The following is a 17548-nucleotide window of genomic DNA, read 5'->3' as shown; positions in this document are numbered from 1 at the left end:
TTCGGCTTGTGGCCTTCATCAAGGTCATCATAAAACACATTGCAAACAACGTTTAAATAAAGTAAGTTGGGTATGAAAAAGTTTAAAAAAATATATATAAAAGACAACCAATCATATACATCCAGACACACATCAGCCAATGGGGCATCTACAGAGATGGGTTGGATATATGGTCATGTGACTTCAGGCCAATCGTTGTCCAAGAAGGGACATGGGTGACGCCATATTTGGTCCATTAACTAGAAAGGTGCACCTATGGGGTGGTACTTGGGTTTTTGTTAATCCAAAAATGTGCCTATTAGACATGGTATACATTAGAAACACTTTGATTAGGATAATAACAATAATAATAATAGTAATAGTAAAGATAAAAGGCTTTATGAAGTGCTGTGTATATAGAGAGCAGAAAGATGCATAATACAACAATATAAATTGATTAAAAAATAATAAAAAGACTTCCAAACCCAAGTACCAACCCATAGTTGCACCTTTCTAGTTAATGGACCAAATACGGTGTCACCCATGTCCCTTCTTGGACAACGATTGGCCTGAAGTCACATGACTATATATCCAACCAATCTTTGTAGATGCCCCATTGGCTGATAGTGTCTGGATGTATATGATTGGTTGTCTTTTTTTTTTTTTTTAACCTTTTTTCATACCCAGCTTACTTTAAATGGTGTTTGTAATGTGTTTTATGATGACCCTGATGAAGGCCACAAGCCAAAATGCGTCAGTCAACTAATAGTTGTTCTTCATACTACAAGTGTTGCTGGAGTTCTCATCTCCTTTAGAAATGCACAAACTCAGGCAGTCTGGTGGAGATGGAGTAAAGCGACTTTTGTGACGTCATTGATGTGTTTTTAAATTAAAAGTGATGACTCGAAAGTGACACTTAGATTTTTGAGCAATGAATTAGGAAGAATGGTTCCGTCATCAAGGCTGACGGATATATTTGACGTATTTTGGTGGAAGAGAACAACACAACAATAAAGAGAACAACACTTGCATGAAGCCGTTGTTGCCAAGTGGGAGCATTTATAATGAGAAGAGCAGTGGTCCTAATACAGAGCCTTGGGGAACCCCACAGGAGAGAATGATGGTTGAAAATGGAGTTGTTGTCATCAATGGTATGCGTTCATTTTTGTTTTCCAGGTAAAACTTCCAATTTGCAAAAATGCAATGTTGAGGAGAGGGTTAAATGGGTTTTCTTTACTTTGTAGTGATGTTTTATAGCTGCATGTATCCTGTTCAGTGGAGTAAAGTTTCAGGTTCACAGTTTTTCAGTCTGAGAGTACACCAACGTGAAACACTCGATGAGAGTGTTTATGCTTCCACAACTGACGTATGACGCACTTCAATGCATGAAAAATGTCCTTCCGTATAGGCTGTAATATAAGTGAATGGTTGGAAGGTCAAAGGTCAAGGCGACAGTGTTGTTCCATGACATGAAATAATCTCTTGTGGGAGGTAAACTGTCAAAGAGAAAGTAAAGTTGTTGGGGTTTTTTTGTACAGTGAAAGCCTCGGGAATGATTGTACTTTGATAATTAAACTTTTTTTTGCTTTTGTAGTCGGCGTCTGGAGGCTGGAAAGAAGAAACCAAGGTCAGGCAGGCTGTTAGTGAATGAAGCAGAGCTGCAGTTCTTTCACACATGTTTTGACCTGTCAGGTTGTAATGTTCTGTTCAGTCTCTGGGTGGTTTGGGTTTGCAGTCACAGTTTGATTCATTCATGCATCAACCTCTCTCACCTCACTGTCTGTTTAAACACAGCGAGAGAGGAGAGAAGATGGCAATTTGGGCTGCAACTAACATTATCAGTGAATCTGCCGGGTCATTTCCTTTATTAATCGATTAATCGTTTGGTCTATAAAACATCAGAAAACAGTGAAAAATGGCCATCACACTTTCCTAAAGCCCAATTTCACATCCTGAAATGTCTTGTTTTATCTGATCAACAGTCCAAAACCCCCAAATGTTCTAGTTACTATCACAGAAGAACCAGAAATGCAGCCAAATTCTTACATTGAGAACCTGGAACCATCAAATTTTTAGATTTTTTTGCTCAAAAATTTGTTAAACGATTATTCAATCATCAAAATAGTTAATATATTTTCTGTCAACTGACTAATCGATTGATTAACTAATCGTTGCAGGTCTAATGATGATGATGATGATAAATACAAGCTAACAGAAAGGTTTCATTTAACTGCAACTGTCCTTTAGTTGACATGCATGGACGCTTGTCATATAGTGCTGAGTAGTAAACTTTTATATTGTAAAAATGCAAACTTTTGCAATTAATATATTGTATAAACATGAAAAGACACGTCTCCCTGTTTTTCTTCTGTTTGCTCCAAAACAAGTCTGATGCCTCTCTCAGTTTGTCCCCATCACACCTGTACAGAGTCCTGCTGCTGTCAGCTGGGTGTTTTTTGTTTTTTTTACATTATTCCCTTAAATTAAGTTGAAGTCAAGTGAAATATTAAATCATATCGGTGGGAAGAAAAGCCGGATCTGTGAGTCCTGAGGTCGGTTTATGTCAAATGTAAAAAGCAAAAAGAAAGTTTTGAGGACATTCTCTGGTGTATGAATATCAGAAAAGTAAATAAACTGGCAGAAAGAGAAGATTATGCAGCAAACTGGTGATTTCAGACATCAACATGTGTCTCCTTACAGGACCCCAAAATGAAGACTATTAATGAAGACCTGAGGAAACTCTGGAGCCTACAGCAGCAGTCAGAAGGTAAAGAATTTGTTTAATAAATCATCTTCTAGAATTAGTAAATAATTTGTAACGCTCCAAGCGCTCATTTCCTTCTTTTAGTTTAGTAATTTTACCCTTAAATTACCTCCTTTGTGCCTTCAAATTACATAAATGACTCATCTCACCTTCATCATCAGCACATTTCCATTTATCCTCAACACCCTCTCTGTGTATGTTATCATGATAGTGAGCATGAATTGGCTCTTAAACATAATGTTGTTATATTTGACACAACTCAGATGTGTCTTATAGTCTTTCTGTAAATGTAAATACTGTGTAAGTCATAAAAAACAGCTTCAGGATTGAGGAGAATTTCACACTTCCTGTACAGATTGTTGAATTATCTGCTCATTTTGACTCGTGTTTGTTATTTTGGCTGCAAACAAACAGATACTAATAATGCTGAAAAGAATTAAACAAACAACTAAACAGGCAAACAAACAAACAGGAATCTCACAAAATCCCAAACCTCTACATCTGTTAGAAGCATCATCTGCATCAGACCGACAAGAAACCAGCAGCTACTGCCATAACGAATAAAACTGTCAAACGTCTGCGTTTAAAAGGATTAAATAGGGAGGAAAGAGAGAGAGAGAGAGAGAGATGTAGTAATAATGAAAAACGACAGTAAATACAGTCAATAAGCACATTTGAGGTAAACAAGCGAAGTAAAATAAGTCTGACGGAGTTTTAAATTTAAAAGCACATCTCCCAGTTTCTTCAGGAATTCTCGGTACAAAAAAGAAAATTTTAATATTTTATTCTGTTTTTTTTCCTTTTTTAATAAACTATGTAAAGCAAGAAAAAAAAAAGTCTATAGTCAAACAGTAGAGGAGAATTTCACTCAGCAGCATCCCGGCTATAAATTAAACCTTGCAGGCGGTCAGATGGAGGTCGGGTCACGTTCCCACCACAATCCGGATCGAGACCACTTCCTCTAAAGTGTCTCCCAAACGAATCGGATCAAGGAGGAAAACCAACCAGAGATGGAAGGTGGATTTGGTGCAAAAATGTCAGAACATATGATGACACACAGTAATGATGCTGTTTACATTTTTAAACAATGAGCTTTAAATAAACACTGTTGGAGTTTTTTATTTTGTAAAAAGCATTTTATTTATTTTCTCTTATAACATTCAGTCATAAAGTACAAAATCACATTTCCAACAGAATTAAAATGTCTCAAATGTTCTAATAGTCCTGGTGAAAATTATGTTCACTTTTTATAATAAATAAAAGCATAAAACTGGGCACACTTGTACAGTTTGGGGCCTTGAACATTTTCAGACATGGAGCCATAAACGTGGCCACCACGAGGTGTTTCTGGCTCCATGTCTGAAAATGCCCAGTTTCATGCTTTTATTTATTATAAAAAGTGAACATATGACCTGGACTATAAACTAAACTAACAAACCCTGAGAAAACACAATGACAAAGACCAAATATCACATGTTTGGAATATTTAATTTCACGTGAAAACTCTTGTGCAGTCTGACTCCACGTGACCCACAAACGAGAGTAAAGTGTCTGATCTCAGGTCAGCGAGTCCTCACATGTGAGACGTTCGTTCATTTCAAATCACACAAATCTGTTTTTTTTTTTTTTGCTGCATCACTGCGTCAACAGATGTGTCATGTTGCCACACAGATGTTTTCATGCGTCATGTACTTAAAAGGGGGGTCGGGGTCACCCTAATCTCCCACCCCCCTCAAAAATAAACTACCTCACTTACCTCTAGTGATATTTAATTTAATAAGCTTGGTCCTAATGTGCCGATGTGTTTGAAACATCCACCTCGATACGACTGTGTTTGTTATACTCAGTTTTGAAAAATGACCTCACTGTGGACCCGTTTTCTTCGTTTCTGTGGACAGTTGCTGTCCAACCGCCTCACAGAGAAGCATCGTTTAAACTCGGAGCTTTAAAGGTGCATATTTTCAGAGAGTCTCTCCTGGAAGGCAGACATACCGTTGCATTCGGCTGTTCACATGAAAAGTGACTTAATAGTCGTGTCACGAATGAAAAAAGGAGAAACTGGAACGAGAAGGTTGAGACCTCGGCTCCTTTCTCACCTCCTCAAAGCTGACGAATCACCGCGTGAAGTTGGGAGTGAATGTCAGGGAGTAACGGCCGAACTCAGCTGGAGAGGAGCTTTAATGGGCTGAAGTCTGATACAGCCGCCGTTAGAGACGAGGAGGGTTAACCCTTTCAGCGTGTGATCCGACACCTGCTGCACACACACACACACACACACACACACACACACACACAGACCTCTATAATGATGTAACTGCTGCTGGCTTTTGATTTGCAAACCTGGAATCAGCAAACGTTTGGTATTTTTGCTCGAACGGTGATTTAAATGATTAATCGACTATCAGAATAGTTGCCGATTATAAAAACTTGAACTAAGATGGTTCATTAAACCTGCCAAACAGACATGTTGGTATTTATCTGCAGCCTCACAGAGCTGCCAGCACGACAGATGTTTCAATTTGAAGAGAAAAAGCAAGATAAATGTGTTTTTTTTTTTTTTAAATTTACACACTGTTATCCATGTGTCTGATTTAAATGTGTTATTACCTCAGACTGTACCAGGAACAGCTGAATGGATCATTTTATGTGTAATTTGTAAAGTCAGAACTGTTTATTTTTCTTTTCACAGGATGCACACAGAATTTGATCTGGAACATCATCTTCTACTTTCTGAAATTGTTTTTAAGGCGTCAAGAAACAACTTTCTATTTCTCGCTGCGTTTATGTTTGTTTGTTCTTTTCAGTAAATTGTTTCTTTAATCACATTCAGACGGATCTTTCATCTCTTCATCCACACACAGGAAGCCGCGTCGGACTCAGCGGTTCTACTGACCCACATCAGCTGGCGGCCGATTGGTCGACCCAGTCCCACACGTGGACGGAGCCGTCCGAGGCGGCGGACAGCAGCGTCCGCGGCCGCTCGGGATGCCAGACGTGGGAGGTGACGAAGACGGGGACGCCGTCGTCGGACTGTTGGGATGAAACCGTGTGACCGCGGTGCTCGAACAGCGGCTGAGCTTCCTGCAGCGCCGCCGTCCAGACGGACGTGTTGTAGATCTGAACGGCTGCACTGAAACCTGCCAGAGGAAGAGACGAATGAACACACTGAAGGTAAACAAAAGTTCTTATTATTGTCATATTAACTAAAAGTCTATTAATTATGTCAGAAATACCAGAACCAACACCAGTACCCTTAAAGAGATACCAGTACTAATGCCAGTACCCTTAAAGAGATACCAGTGCCTATACCAGTACCCTTAAAGTGATACCAGTACCCTTAAAGTGATACCAGTACCAATACCAGTACCCTTAAAGTGATACCAGTACCGATACCAGTACCCTTAAAGTGATACCAATACCCTTAAAGTGATACCAGTACCAACACCAGTACCCTTAAAGTGATACCAGTACCGATACCAGTACCCTTAAAGTGATACCAATACCGTTAAAGTGATACCAGTACCAATACCAGTACCCTTAAAGTGATACCAGTACCAACACCAGTACCCTTAAAGTGATACCAGTACCAATACCAGTACCCTTAAAGTGATACCAGTACCGATACCAGTACCCTTAAAGTGATACCAATACCCTTAAAGTGATACCAGTACCAATACCAGTACCCTTAAAGTGATACCAGTACCGATACCAGTACCCTTAAAGTGATACCAGTACCGATACCAGTACCCTTAAAGTGATACCAGTACCCTTAAAGTGATACCAGTACCGATACCAGTACCCTTAAAGTGATACCAGTACCCTTAAAGTGATACCAGTACCGATACCAGTACCCTTAAAGTGATACCAGTACCGATACCAGTACCCTTAAAGTGATACCAGTACCAATACCAGTACCCTTAAAGTGATACCAGTACCAGTAAGTGAATGGAAGCATTCAGTTGCCGGTACTCGTCTTCATCCAAATGATTTTTAAATACATTTTGTGTTCAGATTATTTAAATATTTATTAAATAACTGTACGGTGAAGTTTTATCACCTCAGACTGTTTTGGGTCGTAGCTGCTGCGTTTGTGGACCAATCACATCGCATTAAATCCACCAACGCTTACAGTGATTGGCTGCGAGAAATAAACAAAGTCTTTTTTTTCTACATCTGGATACAAAAAGGATCGAATGCAGGTATCAAACTACTTGTTACTGCGTTATTTCAGTCTATTGATACCCGGAACTGTTTGATTATGACTTAAATATTAATTACATAAAGGTTCCGTGTCATTGTTTATATTACACTTATGTGGAAAATTATAATGCTATAGTAGAATTCTATTGTCATTTTCAAGTTTATATTATCATTTTAATATTGTCCCCTGTAGGCTTCCATACGCTGTGTGCGTGTAAACTGACCCGACACTGAGACGCAGTCGTCCAGCGCCGGCGCCCACGACACTCTGACATCATCCGAGCTGCAGCGACGCGTCGGTACATCCAGCTGAGCCTGACACACGGCTCCTCGCAGACTCCTCAGGTCTGAAACCAGCGCCCGACCAGACGAGGAGAGTCGAACCAGCCTGCAGCCGGACGGGTCCAGACGGGACGGACCCGCAGTGGCGTCCGTCCACCAGAGGACGGATTCACCCGAGGACGCGGGCGGAGCTGAAAGCTGAGGAGCGGCGGCAGCAGCGGCGGACGTCCGGGTGTCTGCGATGTAAACGCTGCCGTTACAGCAGCCGGCGAGGAAAACGTCGTCACTCAGAAACTGTAGAGAACTGAGAGGATCCGCTGAGTCCGACGCTGTTGGGACAAAATAATAAAAACACACAAGTGATAATTCTGAAATAACTGAAACATCATAATATGTTGAAACAACTGGAATGTTACTGGTTTGAATGTGAAGGCCAGCTGGGAAATCTAAGTAGAAGAATTAACTCTGTTAGTTTGAGTGGCAGGTTGGTGTCAGTGTTTGTTCTCAGGCTGTAACAGACTCCAGTCAGTGATGTCTGCTGGGTAATGTGGTTAACTGGAAATGTGGGAAAAATAGCTGAAACATAAATGTGAAGTTCTGAATCACCGTTAACTCATCTACTCTGTAACTCAGACGCAGCTGAGCAACTTCTGACGGGAAGAGAAGGTCAGACAGTCAAGTCTTAAAAGATTCAGAAGACATTGTTATGTCTTATTCATTAAAGGACGGGTTCACAGTTTTTCAAGTGTGTCTTAAAACAACAGTCCAGAGGGAGCTGTGTAAATCTGATAAATTACCTCAAGTGATGTTGCGTTAGAAAGAAGTGATATTAGCAGTTAGTGTAGCTCCTCATCTCTGCTGGAGGCTACATTAGCTACTACTAGCATAATACCGCACTCACGTCATGTCCCATCTACGTTAAAGGGCGGGTTCACAATTTTTCAAGTGTGTCTTAAAACAACAGTCAGGAGCCCAAATGAACATTAGAACCTGTTTTTCTTGCTGTAATCATTCCTCCTGTTCATACTGACCATTACAAGATCCCTTCATAATGACCTTACAATGGAAGTGATGGAGGACAAAAATGTATTTAAAAGTTTATCTGAAGCTAATATGAAGCTTCAGCGTCAATCAAGTAGATATCTTTCAACGTTACAGTCTTTTTAGTGCCAAAGTTCCTCTTTTTGTTACTATACTTCCACCTGCAGCTCAACAGGGAAACACAAAGAGGGAATTTGATGCTAAAAAGACTGTAAATGTGTCAGATATCCACTTGATATGACTAACTCAGACTGATGAAGCTCCATCACTTCCATTGAAAGCACATTTGAAGGATCTTTTAATATCCAGTATGAACAGGAGGAATGATTACAGCGAGGAAAACCTCTTTCACTGTTACTATGGACACCTGACTGTTGTTTGAAGACACTGGAAATATTGTGAACTAGTCCTTTAATTTAAACGTCTGTTGGAAATTAGTTTTTTTAGAGGAGATGAGAGACAAAATTCACCCTGAAGCTTCAGTGTGTTTCAGAATTATATCGACTCAAAAATGCAACCAGAAATATTAACAACAGGTCTCCACAGATCATTATACATGAAGAGTTTGAGTTTAATCTTTAATATGCAGATTAAATAGTTTCTGTTCATCTATATTCTCTCCCTGTTCTGTCAGGAACTTTTATTCGTTATATTAGAGATTTTACTCCACATCTCCGACCCAGTGCATGAAGGGAGAATCAGGTTATATTGTTCATGCTGCATTTTAATTTTCAAATTTGAATTAATATTTGAATATCATTAAAACTACATTTTATCTGAGTGTGAAATTTATTCTCTACACAGAACCAGTTAAACGTGTCTGTTACATTTAACAGCTAAAGTTTCCTGGATGTAAAACTGATCGATTATAATCAATCACTGACGGTATTGATCAGTGTTTAAACTGCTGGAGAAGAAGAGTAGATCTCTCGGTGTTACCTAGTTTATAAAGAGTCCGTCCTGAGCTGATCTGCGTCAGCCGGACGTCGCTGCTCTGAGCTCCGTGAAGAACATTCGGCTCCGACGAGAAACGAGCTGCGATCCTGCTGCCGCCGCCGCCGCTCTGCGAATCACTCCTCGTCCCCTCGATACTTCCTGTTCTCCTGATCACATCTGTCATTGGACGACAAGACGACCACAAAGGATGTAGAAGAAGATGTTTCAGTTCAATCAATTTAACTTTTTAAAATGTATATCCATGTGTAACGGTCCTCTGCAACATTTCATCTCTACAATCTATAAGATTTCTTATAGTGTTTAAATTATATGGATGTTACCGTAGAGATTAATGATGAATTGGTTTTATTTATGCTTTGTGCATCTTTGACTTGACTTTGACCAATTTGGTGCCATTTGGAGGCAGATATAATGTTTAATGTGTAATAATAATAATAATTTATCTTTCCTTTTGACTGGTTAACTGTGTTTTTGCTGCGATATGTTTAATAATAATAAGATTTATTTATTTATATATCAGCACTTTTGCTCTTAATTCATTTGTTATTTTCTATTTTTGACCTTTGGAGAGTTTTGGTGTTATATAGATGCTGCTATATTGTTAGATTTATTGTCATTGTTGTGTTATTTTCTATTTTTCTGACTAACCTGGATGATGACGTGTATATTTGAGGTTAATCTCTGCAGTCCTCTGATTGGACGATGCTGCAGCTCTAATGTTTATATATGGAAGTGTTGTGATGAAGGTCGGACAGACTGAAACGTTTAATGATTTAATAAATATTCCAGCAGTGAGTCTGTGTTCAGGTTCTTATTGTTTTTATCTGTCACATGATCAGCTGTGCAACGTTTGTTTTCTAAAATTTATGTCCAAAAACTAAGTTGTAAAAGTTCAAATTAACAACAAAAAGATACTTAAATAATACGTCACATAGAGCTTCTTGATGCTTTTATTGCTCAATTAATTTTTAATTATTAACATTTTACTCTTATTATCTATTTATTTTATAACTTTAGTTTGACTTGTGTCTTTTATTGCTCATAATTTATTTTATTATTTTAACTGTTCTCTTAACATTTACTCATCTTTTATTGTTTTATTCAATTAAAAACTAACTCTGCACATACATCCAGCGGAAGGAACAAGAGGAAAAACATGTTTTATGGAAGGGGGAGAGGGAGGTGGAGGGGTTAAACTTGTGATGTCACACAGTTGCAGGTAATCGTAACTCACCGCTGTCGTCTCCTCCGAGGTCCCACAGCTGCAGGTCAGAGGTCAGCCCGTCGTTGGTAACGACACATCTACAAAAAAAAACAAGACAGAAGATAAAAACAGAAACATCAACTTCTGTTTGACTGAACAACATCTGAACATCTGATATATAAACACACGTCAGTACGATGAGAAGCTCCAGAATAAACCAGCTGGGTTTGTATTGATCCTCGTCAGTCAGGTTGATGTTTGCAGCGTCTGTGTCGTCTTTTATAATCTGGATTTTAATTTGAGGGTTTTTTTGTTTGTTTTGTTTTGTTTTGTAATGTTTTAATTCATTTATTATTCTAAATGTCTTTTCATTTATTCATCTTTCTATTTCTTAATAGCATTAAACTTATTCTAATGTCTAATAGCTGCTGTGTATTCTCTGTTTTTATGTCTGAAGCACTTAGTCAAATTGCTTTTGACAAGTGTTACACATATATATAAATTATTATTTATGTGATAATACACAACAATTAACATAAATACAATTACTTTACTTTAAAAGTTTTAACTATTGATAAAATATTCAATAATTATTGATGAATGTTAGTTGCAGCTTGAGAAGAACAATCAGATCATTTATTTCATTTATTTTGCTCTTTTCATTTTGTTCTTCTTCTTTCAAAGAGGTTTCACTGCCTTCATGTTTTTCACACCTGCATTAATCACTATATTTCAACTTCAGTGACGTAAAGTTCATGAAAGAAGCTTCAGAAAAGACAGAGAAGAGTTTCTCAGTGGGAAATAAATCATAATGAATGAACTGACCTGGTTCCTGGGACGTGTCTGAGGCAGCGAACCGGACCGTCTGAGAAGCCGCCGTGGACAACTTTAAAATCCCGTTCTGCACAGAGACCCTGAACACATCAACACACACACACACACACACACACACACACACACACACACACACAGCAGAGGCTCTGAGTGGCGTTTAATGTCGCGGTAATAAAAAAAAAAAAGAACCTCAAAGTCTCGACTTGTTTGTCTTTTATTACCTTATTTTCATCAGCGAAGAGTTTTAGCGGCAAACGAAGCTCCAAGATTTCATTTTTGGACGGACGGTGACCTGCGACGCAGACGGCTGCAGACGCAACAAACAAACATGTAAACAAACAACAAACAAAAAACCTGATTATTTCCCAACACAAAGTTTAGCTGCTGTGGAAAATAAGCACACAGCTTTAACATATAACGTTCATCTGTTACATGATAACAGAGAATAATAAACAGACCTGAAGCGTTTTGTTTCATGGTGTGTGTGTTGTGTGTGTTGTGTGTGTTGTGTGTTTTGTGTGTTTTGTGTGTTTTGTGTGTATTAGTCAGTTTATCTCGTCTGGCTGCAACTAACAATTATTTTCATTATCATTTAATCTGCACATTACGGAGGCCAGGAGGTGCCATGACGAAGAAAAAACAACAACAACTAATTCCTGCTTTTGATTTAATGAGATTCAGCCTCATGTTATTATCTGGCCCAGTGTTCCCAGTCACTACAGATCACTGGGCTTTAATAAGGTTTTATTATTAGGTTGGACTAAGATGTGTAGATGCTTTATAATATCCTGTAGAATACAGATAACAGACACTTTCATGCTCCTGTTGATGTCGTCCATTCATAAAAACTCAGCTGCATGGACGTACAATTATTATTAATAATAATAATAATATAATTATTAAATCAGGAGCACAAAGTAGTTATTTTGTTATCCGCAGCCCCTCCAGATCTCTGTAGTCAATTATTTTCTCAATTAATTAATTAATTCATCTTTTAGTCTTTAAAAGGTCGAGTTAACAAATTGAAAAGTGTTTTTATTCGTCCTGAACGACAAACAAAAGCATCAAACAGTCTCATTAACAGACAATAAACACTTATTCAATTATCAAAATAGTTGTCAATTAATTTTCTGACGATCAACTAATTAATTAATTGATTAATTGTTTCAGCTCTAGTCAGGTTGTATTAAAATTATCGATTCATCTGTAAATTATTTACTCAATTAGTGTATAAAATAGTGAAAAACTATCATCACTGTGATGTTTTCAGCTTGTTTTATCTGATTAACAGTCAAAAATGTTAAAACAGTCAATTAACTGTCATCATGAAAAGTTCAAACAGCAGCTGGAAACATCAAATATTTGATGATGAAAACGATGATTATCAGAATAGTTTCTGATGACTGATGGTTGCAGCTCTAACAGGTTGTATAATATAATCAATAGTATCCTGTTGTTGTTGTTGTTGTTGTTTGTTTATCTCTGGTGCAGGAGAGGATGATGATGTTCTGTATTCTCCTTTTCTTTGTGTCGTGTTTTTCCAACAAAAAAAACTGAATAAATAATAACAATAATCGATTTGGATGAGATGTTTTCAGAGATTCAGACACTATTTCAATGATGTGAAGCTGCAACGCGTCAATAAAGGCAGAGAAGAAGAAGAAAACTGCAACTGCAAGATTCAAACGTTTAATAAAAATCAGCTTTTGCAAATGTTTTATGAGAGAGGAAATAGATTTTACACTTCTTTTAGACCTCCAGGAAAAACACAATGAGCTTTGTTTGTTTACAAAGAAACTCTTTAAACCACCAAACGAATTCACTGCACAGAACATTTGAATTTTCTTCTCTGTGAGGTTTGAAACTTGTCTGATAGATGTCACATGTTCATGAGGAGCTGAACGTTCCTGAGATTTCATCATCGACGCCATTAAAATGTTCATATAAGGCGACGTGTTCTGCTGCGTTTGTGGGTGAGTTTCATTCACAAAAACGTTAATAAAAAGAGTGAAAAGACGAATTTGAGGTTGCACATTGATCAGAGTCAATCAGCAGCTGTGATAGAAGATATGAGAGGAGTCATGTGACCATCATATTACAGCTACAGCAGCTGATGTTACACCGTCAGAAACACCCTGAACCAGCTGTTTACTGTTATAAACATCATCATTTGTCTATAAAATGTCATAAAACAGTGAAATATTCTCATTATAATAATTCTAGAGCTCATCTTCAAATCCAAACATATTCAGTCTCATATGATGTCTGACAGAAAAGCTTCAAATCTTCACATTTGAGAAGCTGCTACCTGCAAATATCTGACATGTTATTCGATTATCAAATTAGCAGCTAATTAAGTTTCTGTTGATGGACAAATGTCTGTGAATCAACACCGACACGGTTCTCATGTGATTTAATAAAACCAGCTGTCATTAATTGTCTCGATATTCTCATGTAAGTTTGCCTTGATGGTCAAAACTGCAATATTCAGTCTACGTTCTGGTGTTAATGAGTCAGCCAGATGATGATGATGATGATGATATTATCAAATAAATTGACTCACTCTTCCCTGACGTCCACTCGATGACCTGCGTGGGAACTTCCAGCTGAAACACATGAAGATCTTTGTACCTGAAGGGAACCAGACAGACGAGTTTTACAAGTTCAGCTCAAATGTTACAGCGACACCAAATTATACACAGTGTGATATTATTATTAGAAGAGTGTAATTCACAGTGAAAATGTTTTACTGCTGAGAGACGACAGTTTCAAAGTTGTTCTCCAGGAATTAAATACAGTGTATAATAGGAGTTGAAGCTTTATGGGGACTTTTTGTTGATTTTATTATCAGCAACTTGTGCTAATAATCAAATTAAGATGTAATATTTACATTTGACGATCCATGTTACATATTACCAGCACTGCAACTAGTGGCTATTTTCATTATTGATTAATTGGTTAGTTGTTTGGTCAATAAAATGTCATAAAATGGTGAAAAATGTTGGAAGCTGGAAGAAGAGAACTTTATTATTTTTTCTTTAAAAAATGAATCATTGCAGCTCCACATATTACTAATATAAATATACGGCTTTAATTAGCTTCTCATAAAGCAATATGTGTGTTCACATTCTTACAGTAAAATGTATTTTTTGTTCTTCAAACCTGCATTTTCTTTTTTTTTTTTACTAGCTTTACACCAGACTACTTTCAAAAATGTAGATATTTAATATTCATTATTTCAGCAACAAGCACAAAAAGCTTTGCTATCAAAGATGATTTAATTTATTTTATCAAAAGGAGTCCAACCTTCAATTCGGCATTAAAATAACTCTCCGAGCTTTTGTTTTCTTTATTCATTTTTTCACACATTACTGTATTAAGTTTTGTCATCCGGAGATTTTCTGACACCGAGCTGCAGTTCAGCTCATGTTCTCACGTTTTAAATTTAGCATTTTAGCGAAAAAGTAGCTGCTAAATGAAATCAAAAGCGAGCCGAGTTGAAAAACAGCTGAATTTGAAGGATAAAAATACTTTGTGATGTTATTTAAGAGTAATTTACAACTGCTGGTAAACACGAGGACATCAAACTCAAGAGATTTTTAAGCGTTAAAAGTTCACAGCAGCTTTATTTTCCCGCTTTCAGCTCGAATAAAAAACTTTACTGTTCAAACGAAAAGTGAAAAGTTTTCTCACGTTTTCAGGGACTCGATGAACCAGTCATCTAAAACATCATCAAACTCTGGTTCTTCCATCTTTCCATCATCCATGCTCTCATCCGCGCACTGTTTACTTCCTGTTTCTCACTCTTCTCTCCTATTGGTGGATCATTAAACTGATGTTTACGTCACAGCGACGCCTGTCGGCCTGGAGCCTCTACTGGCGTCTACTGTACGGATCAATAATCAGAGGAGGATATTGAAGAGGTTTATTGTATGTTAATTTATTTTTATAATATGAAAAACACAGAAATATCAGAGGGAACAGTTTCTGTTTTTATACTAACAAAACTTTATTTAAAAATGTCAACAAACTTTATTTAAATAACTTCTTAAAACCTATCTTTAAAAAAGCTTTTTATTAATGTTTCCAGTTCTATCTATGTTTTACTTGTTTATTTTAATGTTTTTATCTTATTTTATTCTATTTTTATATATTTTATTGTATTTTATTCTCTATATCTATACCTTTAATTTTTGTTAAAGGTCATATAAGCTTCAGATGAGCTTTTTTTTTGCACATAATAACTGTGTGAACATCAGTGTTGAGTTGTTTAAAGGCAACTCTGACGCAGCTGAAAGCTGAGTAACAAAGTGAAGTAACGACTAATGTAACGCTTTACTTTTGCTGCTGAGTAATAAGTAATGTAATTGCTCTTTACAGTTTTCAAGCAACTTGTCCAAAACTGTGTGGACACACTGTGGATTTTGGCCTCCATCACTTACACTGAAAGCACATTTAAAGGATCTTTTAATATCCAGTATGAACAGCGAGGAAAATCTTTTTCTTGAAAAATTGTGAACCTTTCCTTTAATCAATCTTACTAAGAATGACAGGTGACAGTCCATGTTTTTGCAACAACAAATGTGGGTTAAATAAGTGATTACACAACTTGAGCTGCTGTGAAAATAATTCAAAAGTTTTCCAGATACGACTTCCCTCCATTGTTTTTCTGCATCATGAAACCACACGTTTTATTCCCCAAATGTTCTCAGTTATCTGACCTCCACCGTCCTAATGAAGGCAAGAACATGTGTTTTCTGAAAGTGTTTATTCCCGAGTGTAAATAAAGGATGGTGAGCTGTGCAACTTGCTTAATTGTGATGCACTTGTGTTAAAACACACACTGGTACGCACTTCTTCTCATTATACACTCAAAGAAACAAAGGGAAGGATTGTTTAGGTAATTAAAGGACGGGTTCACAATTTTCCACGTCAGCTGAAGCTTCATATTAGCTTCAGAGAAACTTTTAAATACATTTTTTTGCACAGAAGGAGGACTGTGGATTTTATCCTCCATCACTTCCATTGTAAGGTCATTATGAAGGGATCTTCTAATGGTCAGTATGAACAGGAGGAATGATTACAGCAAGAAAAACAGCTTTAATGTTCATTTGGGCTCCTGACTGTTATTTTAAGACACACTTGAAAACTGTGACCCCGTCCTTTAAAGATCAAAATCCTCTGCTTGGAATAATGATGTAATATACTTATTACCAGGAGGCTTTTATAACAACATTTTTTTTTTATCATCTTTTTCATAGACTGAAGAGAATCTCCAAACCACAGATATTTCTCCTCACAGTAGACACTAATTATAACGTAGGCTCACATTGTTAAATATATCTCTTATTCAATCTGAAATAGAGAAATTAATTTGCAGCTGCTAAGTCGGAGCATTAAGGAGCTGTATCAGCGCTGTAGCTGAGAACACTTAAACCGTAATTATTCAAGATCTCCTCCAGACATGTTTTAGGACGTAAAAGTTCAATTATCTTGTTTCAAATTCCCAAAACAACCTCCTTCTCTCTCTTATGTAAAAACTCAGAATCTGTAAATATTTGTTGATTTCTTAACATTTCTTAAGTTTTCCTGCTGGTCTCTTCTCAATGTTTGTGCACTGGAGGCTCCAACTTTCCACATTCTGTCATTTTTTTATTCCATGGATTCTTCTTCCCTGTCAAAACCTGTCGCCTACATTACCCACAATGCAACTTGACCCCCCCCCCTACAGTTCAGTGTATTATGCAAGCAGCAGCTTCACATCTTGAGGCTGAAGCACTCTGAAGTATCACAGACGGCCGCTAGCTGCTCCAACTGACTCCTGTTCAAAAAGCCTCAACTTCTTTCTGGAAATACTGAATCAATCATTTATTTCAACGAGTCATTCTGGTCTCAATCTCTAAATTCAGACCCTCTAATAAGTGTCGTTTTGGAAATTATTGCTCTGTTAATAAGATTTGAAGACTTATAGTAGCTTTGAAGTTTGCTGTGTAGGCGTTGATTGACAGCTGTGATTGACAGCTGTGATTGACGGTTGGCTCACCTGCTGCTCTCATGATTATTATTCCTTTCAAAGACAGATATCGTATGTTCATCAAAGTATACGACTTATTTTTAAGGTCCATAATCATGTAAGACATTTTGCACATTTTGCAGCATATATATCATTTATAAAGTTCTTTTTCATCTGGGTGTTGAGGGTTGTGCTGTAATTAACTGAACCTGGTGGACGATCAATCTAAAAACCTGCTGGTATCATTTGTAAAACTCTGTATGAGTCACAGTGA

The 17548-nt window shown here is 37.3% G+C and overlaps 1 protein-coding gene across 3 annotated transcripts; it reads right to left on the bottom strand.

The window, feature by feature from the left end:
• Positions 1–3846: 3846 nt before the first annotated feature.
• On the bottom strand, positions 3847–15062 carry wdr73 (WD repeat domain 73). Of its 3 annotated transcripts, none has more exons than XM_044359941.1 (9): positions 14955–15062; positions 13825–13892; positions 11483–11568; positions 11253–11341; positions 10458–10525; positions 9206–9379; positions 7168–7554; positions 5637–5880; positions 3847–4997 (listed from the first exon to the last, which is right to left on the bottom strand). In XM_044359941.1, the coding sequence occupies exons 1-8, from the start codon at positions 15026–15028 to the stop codon at positions 5642–5644; spliced, it is 1185 nt and encodes a 394-aa protein (XP_044215876.1). In that variant the 5' UTR covers positions 15029–15062; the 3' UTR covers positions 3847–4997; positions 5637–5641. The 3 variants fall into 3 exon arrangements, with proteins under 3 accessions (XP_044215876.1, XP_044215875.1, XP_044215874.1); XM_044359940.1 differs by having other exon boundaries at positions 3847–4994; XM_044359939.1 differs by having other exon boundaries at positions 3847–5880.
• Positions 15063–17548: the final 2486 nt, after the last annotated feature.

Source organism: Thunnus albacares, chromosome 8 (assembly GCF_914725855.1).
Source record: "Thunnus albacares chromosome 8, fThuAlb1.1, whole genome shotgun sequence".
NCBI lineage: Eukaryota > Metazoa > Chordata > Actinopteri > Scombriformes > Scombridae > Thunnus > Thunnus albacares.
Note: the sequence above shows the minus strand (reverse complement) of the source record. Positions and strands in the feature narration are given on the sequence as shown.

What these genes read in the sequence shown, in the direction of transcription:
- wdr73 (XM_044359939.1), bottom strand. Translation starts at nt 15,028, where the DNA reads ATGGATGATGGAAAGATGGAAGAACCAGAGTTTGATGATGTTTTAGAT. An exon ending in ACGGACTCTTTATAAACTAG is followed by an intron (nt 7,555 to 9,205) that starts GTAACACCGAGA and finishes TTGTCCCAACAG; the next exon opens with CGTCGGACTCAGCGGATCCT. An exon ending in CGACTGCGTCTCAGTGTCGG is followed by an intron (nt 5,881 to 7,167) that starts GTCAGTTTACAC and finishes TTCCTCTGGCAG; the next exon opens with GTTTCAGTGCAGCCGTTCAG.